The sequence below is a fragment of the Idiotropiscis lumnitzeri genome, chromosome 4 (genome assembly GCF_059441095.1).
Source record: "Idiotropiscis lumnitzeri isolate Australia: NSW breed Sydney's pygmy pipehorse chromosome 4, RoL_Ilum_1.0, whole genome shotgun sequence".
NCBI lineage: Eukaryota > Metazoa > Chordata > Actinopteri > Syngnathiformes > Syngnathidae > Idiotropiscis > Idiotropiscis lumnitzeri.
The window spans coordinates 6,859,124-6,879,727 of NC_142394.1; the positions used below are offsets into that span (position 1 = coordinate 6,859,124).

Below are 20,604 nucleotides of genomic sequence, written 5' to 3' on the forward strand. Positions count from 1 at the left end.
TCTTTCCTCCGTTCTGTTCCGTTTTCCCTCCCTTCCCCGAGTCCCTCCATCCACCCATTCGTCCATCTCCGACACTCCACTCAGGCATAGCGTTTTCTCGTCGCCTCCTCCGGCATAATGACCAACGATTCCCCGGAGGAGGAGAGCCGAGGAAGGAGGGTAACTCGGCCGAGCCGAGCCGACGACAATGTCACCATCCTGACATCATCCATGGATGTTTACAGAAGCCGGAGCCGAGCCAGCAGCAGCAACGAAGCTGGCGCCAGCATCACATCCTCGGTGGACATGAGCACCTCCTCCCTGGAACTGAGCATCCAGACGCGGATCTTTAAGATCATCGTTATCGGGGACTCCAACGTGGGGAAGACGTGTCTCACCTTCCGCTTCACTGGGGGGAGCTTTCCTGACAAGACCGAAGCCACCATCGGCGTGGACTTCAGGGAGAAGGCGGTGGAAATTGAAGGAGAAACGATCAAGGTAAAAATTTAAGCTTGTCTAGATGTGAATCGGAGGTGTTTCCTTGTCCCCTCCCCCTCGTACATATCCTCCACCTCCAGTGGACCAGGCCTTATAGTCTTATATTTCAGCAGAAAATGCTACAGCCATCACTCACCAATTTCAGATAACATTGATGATTTTTTTTTTTAAACCAGATGACTTCTTCGTCTAAGCAAACACTGTCTGTTTGTTCATGTCTAAATTGGTATTATAAATCGATACCAATCATTTTGGCATTGGTTAATACATAGCTGCCTCTATGGTGAAACTATTAAAGGCAACATCATTGAGGGAGCTTGAGAAAATTCAATTTTGTTGCTCATGAAAACATTTTAGCAGTGTGTTATTTAGAGAGACCCTTTCCTCATGTTTGTTTTGCCTATTTGTTGGACTGTTGCTCAATGATCAGTGGCAGAGCGAGACTTTTAAAATTGGGGTGGCCAAGGCTACTGCATAGGGTCAGCAAATTATGACAATGTATTTGTTTCTTCACATAAAATTTCAATCAGTCTTTATATGTTTAAATAAAATTAATTACATATTAAGAACAATTTACAAAATTGATGTTAATACACATTTATTTCCCAGAAGGGTTTGGATTTAGTAGAAGAACATGACATTTGAAATTCTTTGTATAAATTCAATGAAGTAACTGTAGGTGTTGTGGTTGACATGCATGAGTTCTGTGCAAATAGCATGGGTTCACTTCATATTTGGTGAATGATTTCTGCCCCTATTTTTTCCCCTGATAAAACAGCTGAAGCATATTCAGAACTCTACAGATCGGGCTCTCACCAGGAGAAAGAGATAAAACAAAATATTAGTCCAGTCCTAAAGGCTTGATACTGGCTTCAATCAGCAGTAGAATAGATGTAAGAATTCTGCTACTGATCTATAAATCCCTGAATGGTTTGGGTCCTGAATAGTTAAAAAAATGCTGAGTGAATATAAACCCAAAATATATGCAGCCTTGGGTAAATGAGTTCAAAATACACATGGTGAAGCTGCTTTTAATTGTTATGCTGCAAGCAAATGGAATAAGATACCAACAGAACTGAAGTAATCCATGAGTGTAAATGCTTTAAATCCAGATGTTAATGTGTTTTAATGTCATTTTACATTCTTTTAGTACATTTGGTAAGTTACTTCAGTTTTTTTTTTTTTTTTTGCTTTGCTTCTGAATATCATAAACAGTTGTGTTTGTAAATGCTTTCAGGGGTTGTGTATTTGCTTTCGTGAAGCACTTTAGGTCACCATTCGTATGTAATGTGCTTTATAAACAAAGTTGCCTTGCCTGTGATTGACTGGTGCCAAGTCCAGGTCAGGTCAGGACAGGTTGAGTCTGCCTTTTGCTTGAAGTCAACTGAGAAAGGTTTTGGCTGACCCTGAAGTGTGTGAGCATTACTGCAAGTGGATGGATGGATGGATACGATAAATGAAATGTTAATGTTGGCATTGGCAATACCTGACACGGGCATCAATTATTTGTATATATAGTGCATTTCAGTGATTAAACATAAGATACAGAATTGATTATACCCCTGCCATGTGGTATTTTAAGTCCTGCTGAAGTTTTTGATTTTCAAAGTTGTGACATCAATGTAACACTACCAAGCTTGGCACTATGTTGCGAGACTTAGGGAAGAAGTGTCTTCACAATATATGTAGTAAAGAGTAGAGGGTGACACAGGGGTCGATTTTCACTCCTTCACCCCACAGACAAAATCCCGTCCCGTTCCACTCCCGGACATGGGTAAAAAAAATAAAATAAAAATTTTAAATCCTGTCTCGCCCCATTCCCGGTGACAACAATTTCCACACTTGTACCACTCCTGTTCAGCTGCACTAAAAATGGCTGCACATCTTTTTTTTTTTGGACTGCATAATCCTGCTCCGTCTACTGTCGAGAACTTTTTATCCTGTACTGTTTCAAACCCGTGACCAAAGGGAAAGTTGACTCCCATCCAATGGGAATCCTGCAAAATTATCGAATTGTTGATATGAACTATTGTTCATAGTTTTTTTTTTTTCCTGGATCATACTTTCCTGTTAATGCAGTCTATCATAAAATATTCTATTCGAAGTTCAGAACAGTCGTCTCTATGCTGTGATGTTTTTTATTGAAATGCTGTCACGGTGTCCATGTTTTTGCTGGTCACAATCATTTGTCACTATGGCAACCAAATTTGAGATTGCTAATACATTTCCGTTTTGAATAATAAATAAGACAGGATATTCTGGGAACCACACATTTATCCACTTGTATATTGGTCTGAAAAAAGACTTATCTCATCTTCAGGTGCAGGTATGGGACACAGCTGGCCAGGAGCGATTTCGTAAATCCATGGTAGAACACTACTACCGTAATGTCCATGCAGTTGTTTTTGTATATGATGTCACCAAAATGACTTCGTTCCGCAATCTGCAAACATGGATCGAGGTGAGTTAAACAACTAGTATTACAGAATGTTAATATCTCTCTCGTGTCCAGTTTTATCTACTAAAAGGCTGCGAAAGGTTGTTGTTCCAAAGTTCACGTTCCCATTGCTGACATACCAATAATTCAAACAACCAATCCGAATTTTTCTAACCAAAAAAATAATGGATGTCATTTTGTAATGAGGTACAAGGGGGAAATCTGTGCAAAAATAAATCGTTGATCTTAAATGTGTGAGATTGTTCTTGACAGAATATGCCTTTAAGAAGGCTTTAAAAGCTCAAAAAGCCACACATTTTCACCAAGATTTTGTATCAGGAAAATAAATGAATTCAATACTCAACTAAACTCATTGTAAATATTCTACCAGAAACACTTTCTAATCAGTATTTTCGCAGTTTCAATGTTGTCACAACAAGTGTACTACTCATATCAGTATTGTTATTTCATTCCACTGATATATTTTGGCCAATTTGCTCTCACATACACAGTACACAAGCAACTATTTACTTTTTGACCTAACACTGCACATTAATAAAAAAAAAAGCATGTTTTATGTTTAATACTTTATATATCTCAGTTTGCTTGGACATTTGAACTTTCATGAATCAAGTGTATGTCCTTTCATTGCAGGAGTGTAATGGTCATCGAGTTTCAATGTCAGTACCTCGAGTTCTAGTGGGGAACAAGTGTGACTTAGTGGATCAAGTACAGGTCAGTAGACTTCAGCATTCAATACAATACAATACAACTTTATTTATATAACGCATGTCACAACAGCTGGAACTGTAACAGAGCACTTTCCATATGGAGTATCATAAATTAGCAGTTAATAAGAACGCAAATTAAAACACTTAAACACATATAGAGAACAGCCGACAGTTTCATGTTGAGTCGAAAGCTACAGAATAAAAATGCGTCTTCAAACGGATTTTAAAAGTGGAAAAGAGAGGGGGCTTACCTAACATTTAATGGGAGGTCATTCCATAGTGGACCGTCAACAGAAAAGGCGCAATCCCCCTCAGATGCTGTGCATAGTCCTCAGCACCTCTAGCAGCATTTGGTCCACAGAGCTGAGGCAGCGGGCAAGAGAGGTATGTTATGGCGAGGCCATTTAACCTTCAACAGTGGGCAGAAGAAAGAAAATGGGGAGAATAATTGAATCGTCAATTTACTGTTCCGAATTCGGACTTGATTATTGACATGTTGAAACAGTTGCTCTATTGTCTCTTGAAACAATGAAGGCAACAAAGAGTGCAGCAACCAGCAGAAGCACTGCTCATTGAGTCTAAACGTGTTTGCAATCTCCAGACAAACTACATATTATCAACTACATCCTCTCCTTTGGCAACTCTTGGCGGCATTCATTTGAAATAAATAATAACAATCTATTAAATCTCGGTACTAACAATTCTACTACCTTCCTCATTATAAAAAAAAATAAAATACATGCATCGTAGGGTAATTGAATATTCTAAATTGGCCATACGTGTAGAAATGAGTGCTACTGGCCCCATCTTGGCGACCAGTCCAGGATGTCCGCACCTCACCCTTTACCCTAATGTGGAAAAGTGATAAAGAAATAAGTAACATGAGCTAATGGGTCATAACAATCACTTCCCCAGGTGCCATCCAACATGGCGTTGAAGTTTGCAGACTCCCACAACATGCTGCTGTTCGAGACATCCGCAAAGGACCCGAAAGAGAGTCAGAATGTGGACTCAATCTTCATGTCACTGGCCTGTCGACTGAAAGCCCAAAAATCTCTTCTCTACAGAGACGTGGAACGGGAGGACGGGAGAGTACGACTCACACAGGAGCCTGAGACAAAGAGTAATTGTCTTTGCTGAGGAAAATTGCAATTGGTAGAAGTAGTGGAACGGAATATGGTACATTGGAATAACGGTGTATGTCAAGGGGGGGGTGAAGATGAGGGGGTGAAACAAGTATCTTAATGCATTTTTACTGGGTCAGGAGCAAGAAGATGCTTATGACTCACTCTGAAAGCAACATGGCTTACGGGAAAGGAGGCGAGGCTCTGGATTTTAGCACAAGGACAGAGGGAAATTGTTCTTATGGTGAAGTGTGAAGATTACACACTTATTGTGAGTTCTGAAATGAGACTGCCTTGTTTTGCTTTGATGAACCTTATAAGGTACCCTTATTCTCTAAAATAGTGGCCTCCGCTTGAACAGGTGCCTAGACGCAAAGTTAATACTGGGGTTTAAAGAAAAAGTATTTGCCATAGGAAATAATTAGGGATTGGTAAAAACAAAAGAATGAGTTTATTTCTGTTGATGAAGAAAAAGCGCACTCCACTGGAGAGGTATGAAAAAAAAGTTAACACGAAGTTAGACAGACAGCTTTATGAGGCTGTAATATATAAAACAATGTAATATTGAATATACAATACAATTATTAAATATTGTCATGCACATTCGTCTAATCAAGCATCATTATTTGTTTGTGAAATGATCAAATATTATTATTCAAAAGCATTTGTGCAAATAAAGGCCTCCCCCAAATCACAGCCGTACCCTTAATAGACTTTCCTCTTCAAAGTTGACAAATTAAACTCTTGGTCACTATATGAGTAAACATGGTATATTATATTTCATACAAAATGACTTCATGAAAGGCTGTTTACAGAACCAGCACAGGCATGTATCCTTTATAACTACCAGTGTTATAAACACATCATTTTCAACGTTATTGAACTGAAAAACATGTTCATGATACGACCTTTGCCTTAATAATGCATCTCGGAGATTGGTGAAACGGTCAGTCGACAGTAGTACAGAAGCTTTCTATCGGATCAGGATGTATATCATTATGATCTTTCGAAATCACTGTGAATAAATTAATAGAAGGGAAACGTCTCAGACACACTAAAGGTGTGTAACACACCAGAAAAAAAAATCATGAAATTTTTGCGTCTTAACCATGGGGTATTGCATTTTCCTGTTTGGCATGATGTACATATCCTTCTTGCGCTTTCCCCGGTACAGTGGATTATCCTATTTTGCCTTCATACAAATACAACAACACCCGAATGCGATGGGACGTTGAGTCAGGTCCTTTCTCACTTAAAGTGGATGTACTCTATATTTGTGTCATTGTCCGCATTGATCTAGAGGACAGCTGGGAAAGTGCACAGACAAGGTTACAGAAGTGATGATCTCTATTAACAGTCCAGGCGCATGTAATATGTTTGACGTTGTGATAGCTTACACAGTAAATTGTGGGGCAAGGGAAAGAGTGATGTGGTTCAATATGGAGATAATTCGGATCAATGAGCATTTGAGTCAATCTTCCAAGATGATAGTCTAAATGATAAACTGAGAGAGCCACTGGGGCTCTTTGGAGGGCACTGGCCCTTCTTGTATATACTACATGTAGCTTGTTGTTCTTCAGTTTGAACGTGCTCTTAAATCATGTAGTTGCACATTGTAAAATGAATTTGACTCGAGAAGTTAATAGCAAAGCAAAGTAGAGCATAATGAGCTGTATAAAAAAAGATTGATAAATGACTAGTGCCTGTGAATATTCTCATTCATTGAGATCATTGTACTCTCGTGGCATTGAATCGACCGCATTCTTGGCCTTTAAGGTGCCGCCACCATCGTTACAAGTTGAATGAAATATTAACGAGGGCGATTCTACCCAAACGACATGACATTTGCTGACAGAGGTCGCTTTTCAAATGTACTTTGATAACTGTCATTTTGCATCCCAAAAGAGTGGAACCATTCTTGGCTGGGACTTGCCTCTACCTTTGAGCAGTGGATCTCAACCTTATTTCAATGGTCTACCACCTGTGAATTCCTTTTTAAGCCAATTACCCCCCAACCAGTGTCTGGCAAATTCACCTTTGGACCTCCATCAGCGGGTACCCCCATTTCGGAACCACTACTTTTGAGGAAAAATGTTTAGATTTCCACACTGACACTCTGCCAACTGATTAAGTGAAACTTCTTCTAAGCCAACCCAAACAGTCCAGTTTCAATTTATTCAGTGCCCTGAAAATATTAAAATTATTATTTCCGAATTGTATTGATAATGGTTGATGGCATTCAGGATGTGTCTTGTAATCAAGAATACTAGTATGCCAACCTTGGTTCAAAATCCACAAAGCAAGGCCATGGGTACTTTGATGTCAGTTTCAGTAGACAGCAGGTGACAGTGATGCATAAAATGTCAGGCCCCTTAGATGGCTGAAAACCGGTAGCTTAGTCTGAAATTCTTATTTCACAAATGTTGTTTGAATCAGAATCCCCTGTTTTGACAAGTGGGGGCACATAGAATGAAGTGTTATTGCAAAGAAAGTTTCTGACTTGACTTTTGTTTACTGCTTAATCTATAGCTTCTTTAAAATTGTTCACCATTGTAGATATGAAACCTTAAATTATGAAGGAATTTTGAGGCGACAATGAAAAAAATACAACAAAGAGAACAATACCTGATAATAGCGTGAATTATGTTGTAATTATGGCACGACACAGTGAAATAGTGATTAGCACATCTACCTCATCGTTTGGAGATCCAGGATGAAATCTCAGTTGGAAAGTTCCTGCGTACGGAGCATGTTCCAACCGTGCTTGTCTTTCTGTGATGATGTGGTTTTAGTTTCACCAAGTTTTCCCTGTGCCTTCTCATGTCTTGTGTCTCCTTGGGTTTTTGGGTCCACCTGTTCTTGTCATCCTGTTCCAATGTGTTAACTAATCAGATCCCTCCAACCACTCGTGTCTTGTCCAGGTGTTTCTTGTTGTTTCATCGGTTTGCTTGTCGTTCCCTCTTTACTTTCAGTTTTTGTCAGATGATTGCTTCTGTTGGTGTTCCTGTCAAGTTCTTGCATGTGAGTCTGTTCCTGGTTTTGATTTGCTACTTTCTGTCTTGGTTTTTTGCACTTTTATTAATTTGATCCGGTATGCCTTGTGTGCACTTTTGTATTATTTTTAGGGAATACATGTTTTTAGTTTTGAGTACATCCTGCATTACTGACTTGTCTACCTGCTCCTCTGCATTTGGATCCTCAACACTGCCACAATCGTAAAAAATGATCCTACTAGTGATGGTGAGCTTCACGAAATCACTTGCGGCCAAGTGTATAATCACAGGCAGCTGTGTCTTAACCACACAATGTGTGATACGTAGATGATTTATGCGTTTGACTTTTGGGAATGACTATGAATTATTTAAAAAAAATATACAACCATATAATTACGCAACATAAAGTGTCTGTATATAATCTTAATACAATATATTCATCCTCCGTGTGAATCTTCCCACCCTTTCACATGGTAATGAAGTAAATTGGGACACAGTATTTTTTTCCCTTCTCAGTTTGATTTTGTCATTGTAGTAGGCCACCACAATTTGACTCAGTCCCTTGCCACCTTGAAAAACACTCTTGAGACCCAACTGCCATACTACAAATCATAGCAGTGGAATTATTTATTTATTTTTTTAAGTTTGTTCTCACTCGCATCCCTATTTCGGCGGCACACAACCTGCAGCCTCCATCCAACCATGTTGCAGCGGCGCACTTTCTGTGGGCGTCACAAGACCCTGCTCCAGCGGTACATGTCCTACGACCACTACAAGACCCTGTTGCAGTGGTGCACGTCCTGCGGCCCCCACAACACCTTGATCCTGCAGCTGCTCTAAGACCGTGCCGTCCACCTCAGTGGACCAGAAAAGCGCCCTTAGCTTGGCGGTGCAGCCACTCTCCAGCTCTAGTGCCTCATGCCTGACATCCTAGGTGTTTCTTTGTGTTTTGTCAGTTTGCTTGTATTTAGCTCCCTGCTTCCTTTCCGTCTTTTTCGGATGATGGCTTCTGTTTGTGTCCCTGTCAAGTTCTCATATGTCAGTCTGTTACCGGTTTTGATTTGCTACTTTGTGTCTTGGTTTTGGGACTTCAATTAATTTGTTTCAATATGCCTTGTTTGCCTTTTTGTTGTATTTCGAGGGGAGTATGTTTTGTTTATGAGTACAATCTGCACTCCTGCCTTGTCTCTCTGCTTCTCTGCATTTGGGTCCTCAAACCGACAACAACCATAAAACTTTTCCAGGGTAATCTGCCTTCCTCCTACAATTACGAATAAAATTGTCTTTTGCCCATCATCTAAAATAAGGCATTTTCCTTTCTTTTCTTGTGGCCTTACTGTGCTTTTGTTTTTAAATAGAATGGGGCTTAGCGTTAAATCATTCCAATCCATAGTACTATCCTGCCATGAAAAAAAAACTCTCTGTTATCCTTTAAAGTTATTCATTGTAACAAACAAAAGTGAATGGTGCATGAGACGTGACACCATGCTGCACAGGTTGGAGTAAATGACAGAATGTTATGTAAATCCACTAACAAAAGCCATTATGTCTGATTTTATGAAACAAAATAGATTTTTTGTGCCTGTGAATGTATTGTTGCTGGAAAATGTATCACATGAAGAAAGGAAAGTATGATAAAACTACAACACACATCATGTGACACCCATCAAGTTCATTCTACAAAAAAAAAAACAATTTCTCTTTATATGTGTTCATACATATGTAATGTTTGTCCACTAAACCATTCCATGCATTTCACGTTGAATTAAAAAAAAAGATTAAAGTATGTTTTTCCTCATTACTGTATCCCCACCTCTCATATATTTAATTTCACCTTTCCATGATGATACTTATATACTGCCTATTTTAATCATTTCCCTTCTATATCCGTTAGTTTGTTCTCACTCATTTTCAGCCCTTTTATATCTGGCTCATATTAAACTAGATGTCTGAACTGTATGTTCAAGTTCATACGTTTCCCCTTACATTTCTCATGTCTGCTGATCCCCCTTTCTATTTCCAAACATTTGGTTAAAACATAATGGTGATTTAACTAACATGAAAAGGAAGCTAAAACAAACGAGGGAATGAGAGCAGAGTGATCAACATTTCAAGAGTAATGACTCAAATAAAAACATGTGAAAAATGTATAGGATCTGTGTTCTTCTCAATATATAGTAGTGTTTCCGAAGTTTACCAAATAAGACCTGCTAGAAATGCTGATTACGTCTTGGAGAATGGTGTCGCTATCCTCGGTGCTGACCCCCCAGGATGGTTGTGGGACGTCCGCTATTGATGACATTTCCCTTCACAGTTATCTATGCCCTTCGTGACATATACATAACGATAATAACATGTGTCGAATGAATGGTGCTAAAAGTGTAAACATTAGGAGAGAAAGAACAAATTTATGATAATCAAGACGTGGCCTTGATTATTCAATAATTGTTTCGATGTCATTAAATTGATCATATGATCAATCGTCATTATTTTTCTTCGTATAAATGTATGTGGTTATGGCATTCTTACGGTTAACCTAAGGACAGCAGCACCAGCCTTTCCTGAATGTGAGCAGCCTCGGAGCTCAGTAGAGGAAGAAACTGGAGACGTCACATAGATGCAAGCAGCAGTAGCTGCCTGACCACTAATCACACAACATTAACTACCTACTACAAGCTAACCCTGCCGCGATCTACATGCTTCGTCTTTGATTCGTCGAAAATCCAAATTTGCATACTAGCATTCAATCAAATACAGATTTAACGACCTTGCAGCATCAGTGATCGTTTTCCGGTTTCAAATATTTATTTGCACCCCTCGCCTTGCATCCTGTTGGCAGCCTATTTTAGCTAGCAAGAACACTGCCTTGGCTAGCGTCAGGCTAGCCAGCTAGCTAGCTACTCGTATCGCTAACGGTGGTTAGCTAGCTAGCGAGCTGTTGTAACTTGCGTCATGGATGAACTATTAGTGGAAGTGAGGGGAACAAGTGGTGCCTTTTATAAGGTAGGTTATTGAATTTTATTCTTTTTTTGTTCGCTCTCGCTCTTTCGCTGTGCAAGTCAAAATGTGACGTTTACACATCAAGTATACAAGGCAAGTAGGCTCGGGAGCATTATCCCAGTTGGACTAGCATTCATTGAGGTACCTGTTTCGGCCTCGGTGCTCCTCTCCACCCTCCGCCGGCTGGGACGTAGATGCGGAAAAGCCTGTAAACAAAGCGATGATTGCAACTATTCGAGATTAATGCTGACAACAAATCTACTCTAGTGGTGGATCATAACCTTGGCAGGACTGAAGCACAACCAGTAGAAACAAACAGTGGCGTTGCTGAACTGAATGCAATGTATCATCAGTGAAGCAGTCGTTGATCGGCCGTTCATTGCTAATGTTCTAATATTGGTTGCTTTTCTTATTTCGGATACGTCCTTTATTGTCATTTATCGAAATTCATTAGGCTGGGTAGGTGTTTGGTTTTAAGTGGTAATATGGTAACCGCTGTTGAGTGGTAATACGACCAGGATGGTTGCTAACGTACCGCGACTCTTTGGAATTAATTCATTCGAAAGCACTCAAGTTAAAATGTGGTCTGTTGAAGGGCGTTTTTAATTTCGTCTTTTCAGCAGCCATTTATGTTGGTGAAGACTTTGAGATTTCCTTGTACGGTATATCGGTGACTTTATTTTTTTAAACACTCGCATTAAATAGTGGTTAGTACGTCTGCCTGACAGTGGAGAGTTTCTTCATTATGAACTCCTGTGGGGACTTTGTACACTCATAGACCAGATTGTTGGCGTACCTTTGTTATTGAAAGAAAAATCCACCGTGTAATTCGAAAAAATATAATGCAAATTAACCAACGAAAGTCAGACCTTGCTTTATTTGAATTGTGGTTCAACCGAATTGCTTTCACTTTTGTTTATTCAAACACTCATCGACTGAAATATGCCTGTACAAAAAAATATTATGATTCCCTTACTATTCTGTTGCCCAACCTATTGAGGCAATTACTGCCATCAAACATTTTTTGTAACTTTCAATGAGATTTACACACTTGCCTCAGCAGGTATTTTGGTCCATTCTTAATTAGTCTCAGATTTGAAGTCTACACAGCTGCTTCCACAGATGTTCAATATTATTTAGATTAAGGCTCATAGAAAACTACTTTAACATAGTGCAATGTTTCCCAATTAGCCATTGTTGGATGTTTTTAGGCGCGCTTTATCTGTGATAATTATCCTGTTGCAAGACCCAGGATCTGCGACTGAGACAAATTTCTGACACGGGGCAGCACGTTTCTCTCTAGAATAGCTTGATAATCTAGAGATTTCATTGGAGCATGCCCAAATTGAAATCACTCAGTGCCAGATGCTGCAAATCAGCCCCAGATCATGACAAAGGATCCGTCATGTTCCACAGTCTTCTTTTCTAGACGTTATTTTGCATCTGTGCACATAAAGCTGATGTGCGTGGTCAAAAAGTTGATTTTGTTTGATCAGCCCAATTGGAAATTCTCCCAGAAGCTATGTGGCTCATCAACATGCAATTAGGCATATTCCAGTCTCACATTTTTTATTCATTCTAAACATCTGTGGTCTTTTTGGTCATTTCAAATAAAATCCATGACAATGGATGGCATGATCTGACACTGTACTTTGACCTCGGAGTTTACCTTTAAATTCTTATACAGTTCTCCTGACTTTGGTTGGCATTCGCATTACCCATCTTTTCAATTTATTAACAACTTTCCATCTGTGGCTACTTTCAGGCATGCTAGCTAAGATCCCATGGATCTTGAATTTCTGAATATAATCTGCAGTAGTCTCCATAGTTATCCTAAAGTAAGAAAGAAAGTTAAGAAAACCGTGAGAGGATGTGGTTGGGAGAGTCCACCTCGTAAATACCCCCATCTCGTCGTTTTAGCCCAGACACATTTGAGGTCTTCTATCGCCGTCAGCTCATGAGAGAGCCCACTGGTGTGTCTGACGATATATGACGGTTAAAACCTAATGCAGTGCCTAGTGCAACCATATTTCTTCACGAGGAGCCAAAATGCCCATGAGTGGCGAGCGAAGACCGTGCTGAAAGACATGAAGGACAGGAGACGTTGGACACATAAGACCTGGACATTGCTTCTTCTTCATTGGTTGCAGCGATAGATGCATGCTGGCCAATTGTTATATTTTTTTTAATAATTGTGTTGAATCACAAATATGTTTAATTTTCATATATATTTTTTAAATTCATAATTACTCAATTCAAATTCCCGTTATTTGAGTGACCCCTTTAGGTTTTTCTCTCATTAACAGAGATGTACCAACAATTTTGTGCATGCATGTACTTGACATTGGCCAATTAACGGGCTCAGTCAAGGACAATCATTTTAGCTTATCTCAAATCATTGGGATTTTATTTCTTTCTTTTGGGCTTCCTTGCATCTGTTCTCACAATTTATCAGGCTTGTGCAACCTAGAAGCAAGGCACTTTGTTTGTTTTCCTTCAGGGCATGACATGTCCTACTTTGTTTATGTGGTGTGTACAAATCCAGAGTGTTTACAATTTAAGAGTGAATCAAACTGTCTGAACAGATTTTATCAGTTTGGGGTACACGCATAACAGTTCAACTTAAGTTTGCCACCCGAATGTTCACTTTTTGTGTTGTGTTGATTCCTTTTTTAGGCATTTGTGAAGGATGTCCATGAAGGCTCAATCACAGTTGCATTTGAAAACAAGTGCGTAATGTGACCGTATCGACAAACTACATAACGTCAAATACAACAAGATGCGCTAATTAGTATGTGTGCAGCCAATGCTCAACTAAATGTGTGCTTCCCTACTAGTTGGCAGCCAGAGCGCCAGATCCCATTCCAGGATGTGCGATTTCCTCCTCCGACGGGCGTCTGTAAAGAGATAAATGAGAGTGATGAGGTTGAGGTAGGATTTTTTGTGTTTGCCAAACATCTTAATGGAATTTAGAAAAACAAAAACAAACAGTCAATTTTTCCAGTTTTATCAGTGACACATGCTTGTTTGTTTGTGACGAGTCGTATTTGCTGTGTGTTTTTTGGCAGGTGTACTCCAGGGCGAATGACAAGGAGCCATGTGGATGGTGGCTGGCCAAGGTTCGCATGGTCAAAGGAGAGGTAGGACTCACTTCACTTTCTTTTCTGGATTTCTGCTTAGCTTTCAATTCGAAGTATGCTATTGGAACTCTCGAGTGGGCGGGGCTTGCATGTTCTTTATTTTAATGGTAGAGAGAGCAGGAGACTCAAGCAGAGCAATTCTGTTGCTCTCCAGTATGCATTCGGTTGTTAGTTCATGTCGTTTTCAGTTCCAAAGTTTTCTAATGAATCCCTAATTTGTGTCATCAATGAAATTTCTAACTTGAATTGAAAGAGAAAGAATGAACCATAGGCTCACTAAATGCTTCCTGCTGCACCATTTTGTTTCTGTAAAAAAAAGACTTGACTTTAGCTTTCTAGTTTTACTGACCTGAACATCACTAACTTAACAGTAACATAACTTAATGATATTGATATTAATAATTTTGACTGTCCAATCATGATTTTGGAATGTGGCAGGAAACCGGAGAACCCGGAGAAAACCCACGCAGACAAAGTATAGCCAGAATCAACCCCATGACCTCTGCATGTTCAAATTTAAAAGGAAGCAAAATAAAATGCTCTCCAGTTAATACTTAGTTGTGTTATGTTCTTCTTTTGGACAATCAACAACGGATACAAGTCATGGGTTACCAGGGGCGTATTGGCCGCGGGAAATTTCGAGAAAATGCCTTTTTTTTTGCCTTATGGGCAGGTCTTTCCATCTGCTGCTGTACGCCCCTGAACACAATTTTCTGTCCGTAAAATCTGGAGTCTGTTGCTTCCGGGTCTGTTCAATGAAGATTCCACAGCTTTCAGTTCATATTATAGTAAATGACTAGGAAGTCAGGTTGTGTAGTTGTTATCACTTGGGATGTGCAACTCCCCACTAAAGATGATTTGATACGTGATGTGCAAAACCATTCAAGGACGGTTTGACTTAAAAGTTGTGCATTTGGGTTCGACTTGGTGGAATTATGATTCGATTCGATGTTGTAAAGCTCAATTTGAGAGGGTATGATGCAATTACTTTTTTGTTTTAATTTTACATACATTTGAATGAAATTGTCAGTACGTTTGTTATATTGCTCCAAAAAAAGGCAATACGATGCATGGAACGATTAGATGCACTCGCATCTTTTAAATCAATAACTATTTTTCGGTTCATATATTTTTTTATTACACCCCACGTGATCAGTCATCGCTTACACAGATTCCCATTCACCAATGACGCGTCGATGAGCGATTAAATACTGCAGCTACTGGTGGTGAACATCTGTTAGCTACTCATCTTTAAACTTGAAAAACTGTCTGAAACCATTTTTTACGACTAAATCCTTGCTATGTGAGTATTTACGTCGATTCACTTTTATTGGTTGATGAAACCATTTTGCTTTTATCAGCTTTCTTCACATGTGGTTAAAAAATACCCTTAAATGTCCTTCTAATGGGTGTTTAATATATTGGTCCCCGTTGATATATATATTTTTTTGTTGTTGTTTTATGCCTCTATAGTTCTACGTTATAGAGTATGCTGCATGTGACGCGACATTAAATGAGATTGTGACGCTGGAGCGGTTACGGCCGATCAATCCCAACAAACCAGCCACCAAAACGACCTTCCTCAAGATCAGACTGGACGTCCCTGATGATCTACGGCAAATGTAAGATTGCTATATACATCGCCCTGAAAAAAGTATTTGCGCCCTCACTGATGACTTCTTAAAAATGTGATCTGCACATTTTGCACACTTAATAGATCATAAAATGTAGATTGTTGAGTGGATTTTATTCATTTTTGGGGTTGGGGTACCTGGCTTTATGTGGAAAAAGTGTTACACCTTGTTGTTAAATGATGAGTGAACTGTGGATGCCATTTGAGAGCTGCGTTAAATTTCAGAAGCCACCCAGAGATGATTGCAGCCAAATTTGTTGAATCAAGAGTTTACTTGAATATTTCCTGTCAGACAAAGTGAAGTAGGGCTCAAAATGTCAAAAAATAATTGCATTTGCAAAAAAGAAAAGAAGCAACTCAGTTGCTCCAGTTTGAACATTGCATATCTTGCCTTTGTTGTGCAAGTTGAAAATAATTTCCAAATCATTGTCTTCATTTACATTTTACTCAACATCCCAACTTTGTTGGAATTATTGTTTGTATATACATAGCACCACAATGTCTTCACATTGATATTGTGCTGTTATTTATGTCGGCCAGTTCAGGAGACAAAATGAAACCTACAGAACGTAAAATAAATCATTTAATCAGAAATGGATTATATTGTTTTTGATCAAGTGGAAACTTTGAGGAACATGATAAAACAGTGAAATAAAAACTAAGCTAATATAAGCTCAAAACGATCCCACAAGGCGGAAACCTTTCTTTTTTTTCTGGGCTTGAAGGGACAAAATTATGCTTCAAAAGATCCCTCATTCTTTTGGCAGACACATGCTGTTATTTGCTTCCTCAAACGCAGTTTGACACCTCACTGACAGGAGAAACAATAACTGTATTGGTCGCATGACTGTTTCTTAAAGTCATACACACACCGACACAGGGGTAACTTACGATTTCAAATTAGCACTCTTACCCCTTACTAAATAAAATCATTTAGAAGCTGCAATCAGAAGAAAGAAACTGAAACCAGGAAGGGGGCACATGCTTTTTCAGGGCAGTGTATATTTTAAGATAGTGCAGTTTATTTATGTTTTGGGAAAAATAATTGAAATTGAATTGTCACTCACTCTATTGCTCACATTGTTCACTAGTAGTTTTATTGACTGGAGAGGCTTGATTAATGATTGTGCCCAATTTCGAAGCAATATATTCAGCATTTATAACACACACACTCACATTTTCCTTGCCTTTTCAAAGAAACAGGATTGTCAGTCTAATAACACGAGTGTTGACTCTTTGATATCAGGTGCTCGAAGGAATCTGCACACAAAGATTTCAAAAAGGCTGTGGGAGCGTTCAGCGTCACCTACGACTCTGAGAAGAAGCAGCTGGTCATCTTGGTTCGTCATGCTTTTTTAAATATATCCAATATATTTGTTTATATTTGTGTGTGACCAGTCAGGATACACTACATCGATGGAAGCTTTGTATTTGACTTGATAAAACGCTCAATTTGTCTGCCTCTACTTGTATTCTAAGGTGGACCATTGATGTGAGCTTTGATTTGTTTTAACAGTCAGTGAATGAGGTCACAGCGAAGCGGGCCAACATGATGAGCGACATGCACTTCAGGAGCCTCCGCACCAAACTGTCTCTCATGCTGAGGAATGAAGAGGCCAGTAGACAACTGGAGGTACACGAGCTCACGCGCACGCACACGCACACGCATGTGCACGCACACACATACCCACACACACAAACTCAAAAAGAATGTCTGTAGCTTTAATGTTACAATATTAATTGCGTCCTTCCTGTCGATCAAAACTCCAAGTCCAACCTATTTACTGTTATTGTGTTGCTTACAGAGTTCCCGACAGCTGGCATCACGGTTCCATGAACAATTTGCAGTGCGTGATGATTTAATGGGGCTCGCCATCGGGACTCACGGGGCCAACATACAGCAAGCCCGGAAAGTCCCTGGAGTCACAAATATTGACCTGGATGAAGAGACATGCACCTTTCATATATATGGAGAGGTATGACAGCCTAACTGTTCCCGTTGACCTAGCAAGAGATAGAGTGCACGTACCCTTTTAATTAGCTGTCTCATCACATTTAATACATCGCAAGTTTTTCAATGTGACATAACTGCACAATCACAGACTAGTTATAACAATGGGCCGTTGAGGCTTTCACCCACATACTTGAAATAATAATGATGTAAAATAAATGAGTTGTATTGACTCCATTTGCTATAGGCAGAAGGTGTCCATGCAATGTGCCTGCAATTATTCACTTACACATTGTCAGTCTCAATGTGTTCTTGTCATAGGCACTACTTCTTAATGCTACATTTGTTTGGAAAAATAACGCTGGAAGAGGTTTACGTAGTTTATAGAGCACATTCTGCCTTTTTATATATTTTGGGGATTTTTATCAGTAATTTTGCTGCTATTCGTTACGTTTCAAGCTGAATTAGAATGCCTTGTGGGAGCTGGGAACAAAAACTAGCAACAGCCACGAACATGCATTTTGTTAAATATAAATACATATAGAGTAAGTGTACTCTGTTTATAATTGGAAACCTGACAATATATAAGACGATATGTGAACAGAATTTCTCTTGATGTTTAGCCACTATAGTCTGCACTACAATTTGCATACATAAGTCTACCCATACAAATTATTGCTCTCAATGTTCAGTTCACAAAAGGGGGGGAAAGGGATTTTGGGGGCTCTGTTCTATCTATTGTCTTCAAATAGTTTTTCACAAAGTACTATCGTAGTCTTCAAAGTAAACACATATCGACAGATGTTATTAAAATTTGTTTTTTCTTTGTGGTTTATTTAAGGACCAGGAAGCTGTCCGTATTGCGCGCAGTTTCCTGGAGTTCTCTGAAGATGTCATCAAAGTTCCCCGGAACTTAGTAGGTGAGAAATTGATGAGCTCTGTCGTGACTGTGGCAGTAGGGTGGTGTCCCAACTCGTGTCTTATTTATTTTGTTGTTGTTTGGAATTCATGCAGAGCTGTTGAATAGTAAACGTAACTCACAAATTAAGCACGTGCCAGGAGCAAGTGCAGAACTCTAAAACTTGCAAGTAGTATGACGTGAAGTGTGTCAAATATTATAAGAGTTCATAATGTGCATTTAAGAGATCTATTAAAATTGTTTATTGAAATGTTGCAAAAGTTCAGTGGCAATTTGAGTGTATGGCAAGTAAACACCAATCCACGGTATTTGTTTATACAAGGAAACCATAATTGAATTGAGATAAACTTTTTTTTAATTTAGGATAAATATTATTATATTATTATTTTTTGTTTGGTCCGAAAATAACTTGCATTTGATCTGTTTTAACATTTTTATGTTTAAGCATATTCTTGTTTTGTACAAAAAATTAATGATCGTTTGTATGATTGTGATTTCAATTATTACCTAATTGTGATTATTTTTTTCCATAATCAAGCACCCCTACGGTGATGTGTTAACTGTTGTCGATTAAATTTTCAACAATTATCTGAGATACCCCCGTATACTGTATGTCTGTAGTAATTACGATTCTACTCTTTCCCTTTAGGCAAAGTGATTGGGAAGAGTGGTAAACTGATACAAGAAGTGGTTGATAAGTCTGGTGTGGTCCGGGTTCGTATTGAACCAGAAAATGACAAAAAGCCTTCAGTGGCATCGTCGTCAGTGGCGGCTGCGGCATCAGCAACGGATGATGTGAGTTAGACAGAAACTTGATGTCGAATTAGTCAATCTTTGTGTGTGCGCGTGTGTGCTCGTGTGTGTTTATATAATATTTTGGGAGGTCAATGACAAAGGTTACTTTTAAGATTTAATATTTGTGACTTGGTGTATACAGTTTTTTTCTCTGTGTTAAACATTGCTGTTGCTCCCAGTGAGGTTTTCTCTTTACTGTTTGCGTTACCACCATTTCTTTGGCACATTTTGTCTGTTACTTTACGGCTGTTCTGCTTTATAAGAAAACTCTTTTTCTTAGACTTGTATTAACTTGGGGGGGCTTTGATATTAAGATGGTCCTTTTTTTTCCAGTAACAAGCTCATTTTATTTAAAGGAGGACAAGAACCATAGTGGCCCATTTTTCAATAACAAGCTCAGTTTACACAAATCAGGAAACTGAAATTAGTTATTTTATTTTTTTATCTATTCATTTTGGTTAAATTAGGAAATAAGTGATGACTTGAGAAACACCTGCTTTTTATGAGAAATATGGCCACACCCCCTTCCGCTGTCTCCGTGTTTCACGTGAGTCATTGAAGGGACCGATTACAAACTCTCCATTGGAAATTAGTGTATTATCATTGCTTCCAACGTCCAAAAACGGTGATCAATTGACACCAAAATTCATGTGGACATCCCTACCTGTGACCACTTCAACATATCCAAATGATTAACCTCTCCGTGGCTGATTTTATATGACAATAAGAAATGTGGACGTGAGCTGAGCTACATAGATGAGGCTGGGAGGAGGGCACTGTGCTGCTTCTTTGCTGATCACGGTGAGGATGCACGGCTCAAGAGCACCAGTCGAGATATTTATAGCGACTGAAGTGGGAATGAATAGACATGCGCATTTATTTGGATGAGGATTTTTTTCAACTGTAGGCGCCGTAACTTCAACGTGCCGTTTTATTCTTTGGAACGTAACAGCCCCGTGCTACCCGTAGGCCACTCAATGTAGTGTTCCAATACGGCCACCATCAACTGTGAAGTTGGCCTCTTCGCTGGAACTTCTTGTTCACTGAACAATGATGCTCCTGAAACGGCGGAAATTAATCTGCTCACACTTAGTTTCTTACGTCGTATTTCTTTCTTGAAGAATGAGGAAATAGGGAAAATAAATAGAGAGAATTTTTGAGCATTCAAGACAGTTCATAGATTTGTTTGTGAGCATTATCAAAATTTTAAATAGGGTATTATTGCACGTACGAAATGAGGACAAACAACATTCTTCTATGGGGTAATGCGCTTCCATTCTCCATCTGTCATCAGCAGATCGATGCTGGTTTCGACCGAAATGTGGCCATTCCAAAGTTTACCCAAACCATCAGAAAATGAGCATAAAATGACTACTGACTCTTTTGAAGGGGATTTTATTTTCC

The 20,604-nt window shown here is 39.1% G+C and overlaps 2 protein-coding genes and 1 long non-coding RNA gene across 3 annotated transcripts in view; 2 read left to right on the plus strand and 1 right to left on the minus strand.

Moving 5' to 3' along the window:
• Positions 1–9,545, plus strand: rab33a (RAB33A, member RAS oncogene family). Its single transcript, XM_088292725.1, has 4 exons — positions 1–477; positions 2,798–2,938; positions 3,569–3,649; positions 4,561–9,545. The coding sequence occupies exons 1-4, from the start codon at positions 118–120 to the stop codon at positions 4,783–4,785; spliced, it is 807 nt and encodes a 268-aa protein (XP_088148851.1). The 5' UTR covers positions 1–117; the 3' UTR covers positions 4,786–9,545.
• Positions 3,909–11,234, minus strand: LOC148337959 (uncharacterized). Its single transcript, XR_015842792.1, has 3 exons — positions 11,044–11,234; positions 10,908–10,968; positions 3,909–4,054 (listed from the first exon to the last, which is right to left on the minus strand). It is a non-coding gene; the product is annotated as an uncharacterized LOC148337959 (long non-coding RNA).
• The window catches only part of fmr1 (fragile X messenger ribonucleoprotein 1), a 19,655-nt gene continuing 9,363 nt past the window's right edge, over positions 10,313–20,604 (plus strand). The window contains exons 1-10 of the mRNA XM_088292724.1: positions 10,313–10,765; positions 13,439–13,491; positions 13,600–13,693; positions 13,831–13,902; positions 15,376–15,524; positions 16,782–16,875; positions 17,052–17,168; positions 17,341–17,511; positions 18,328–18,406; positions 19,055–19,200. Coding sequence (XP_088148850.1) covers positions 10,715–10,765; positions 13,439–13,491; positions 13,600–13,693; positions 13,831–13,902; positions 15,376–15,524; positions 16,782–16,875; positions 17,052–17,168; positions 17,341–17,511; positions 18,328–18,406; positions 19,055–19,200 — 1,026 coding nt within the window. The 5' untranslated portion in view covers positions 10,313–10,714. The remainder of the gene's footprint in view (positions 10,766–13,438; positions 13,492–13,599; positions 13,694–13,830; positions 13,903–15,375; positions 15,525–16,781; positions 16,876–17,051; positions 17,169–17,340; positions 17,512–18,327; positions 18,407–19,054; positions 19,201–20,604) is intronic.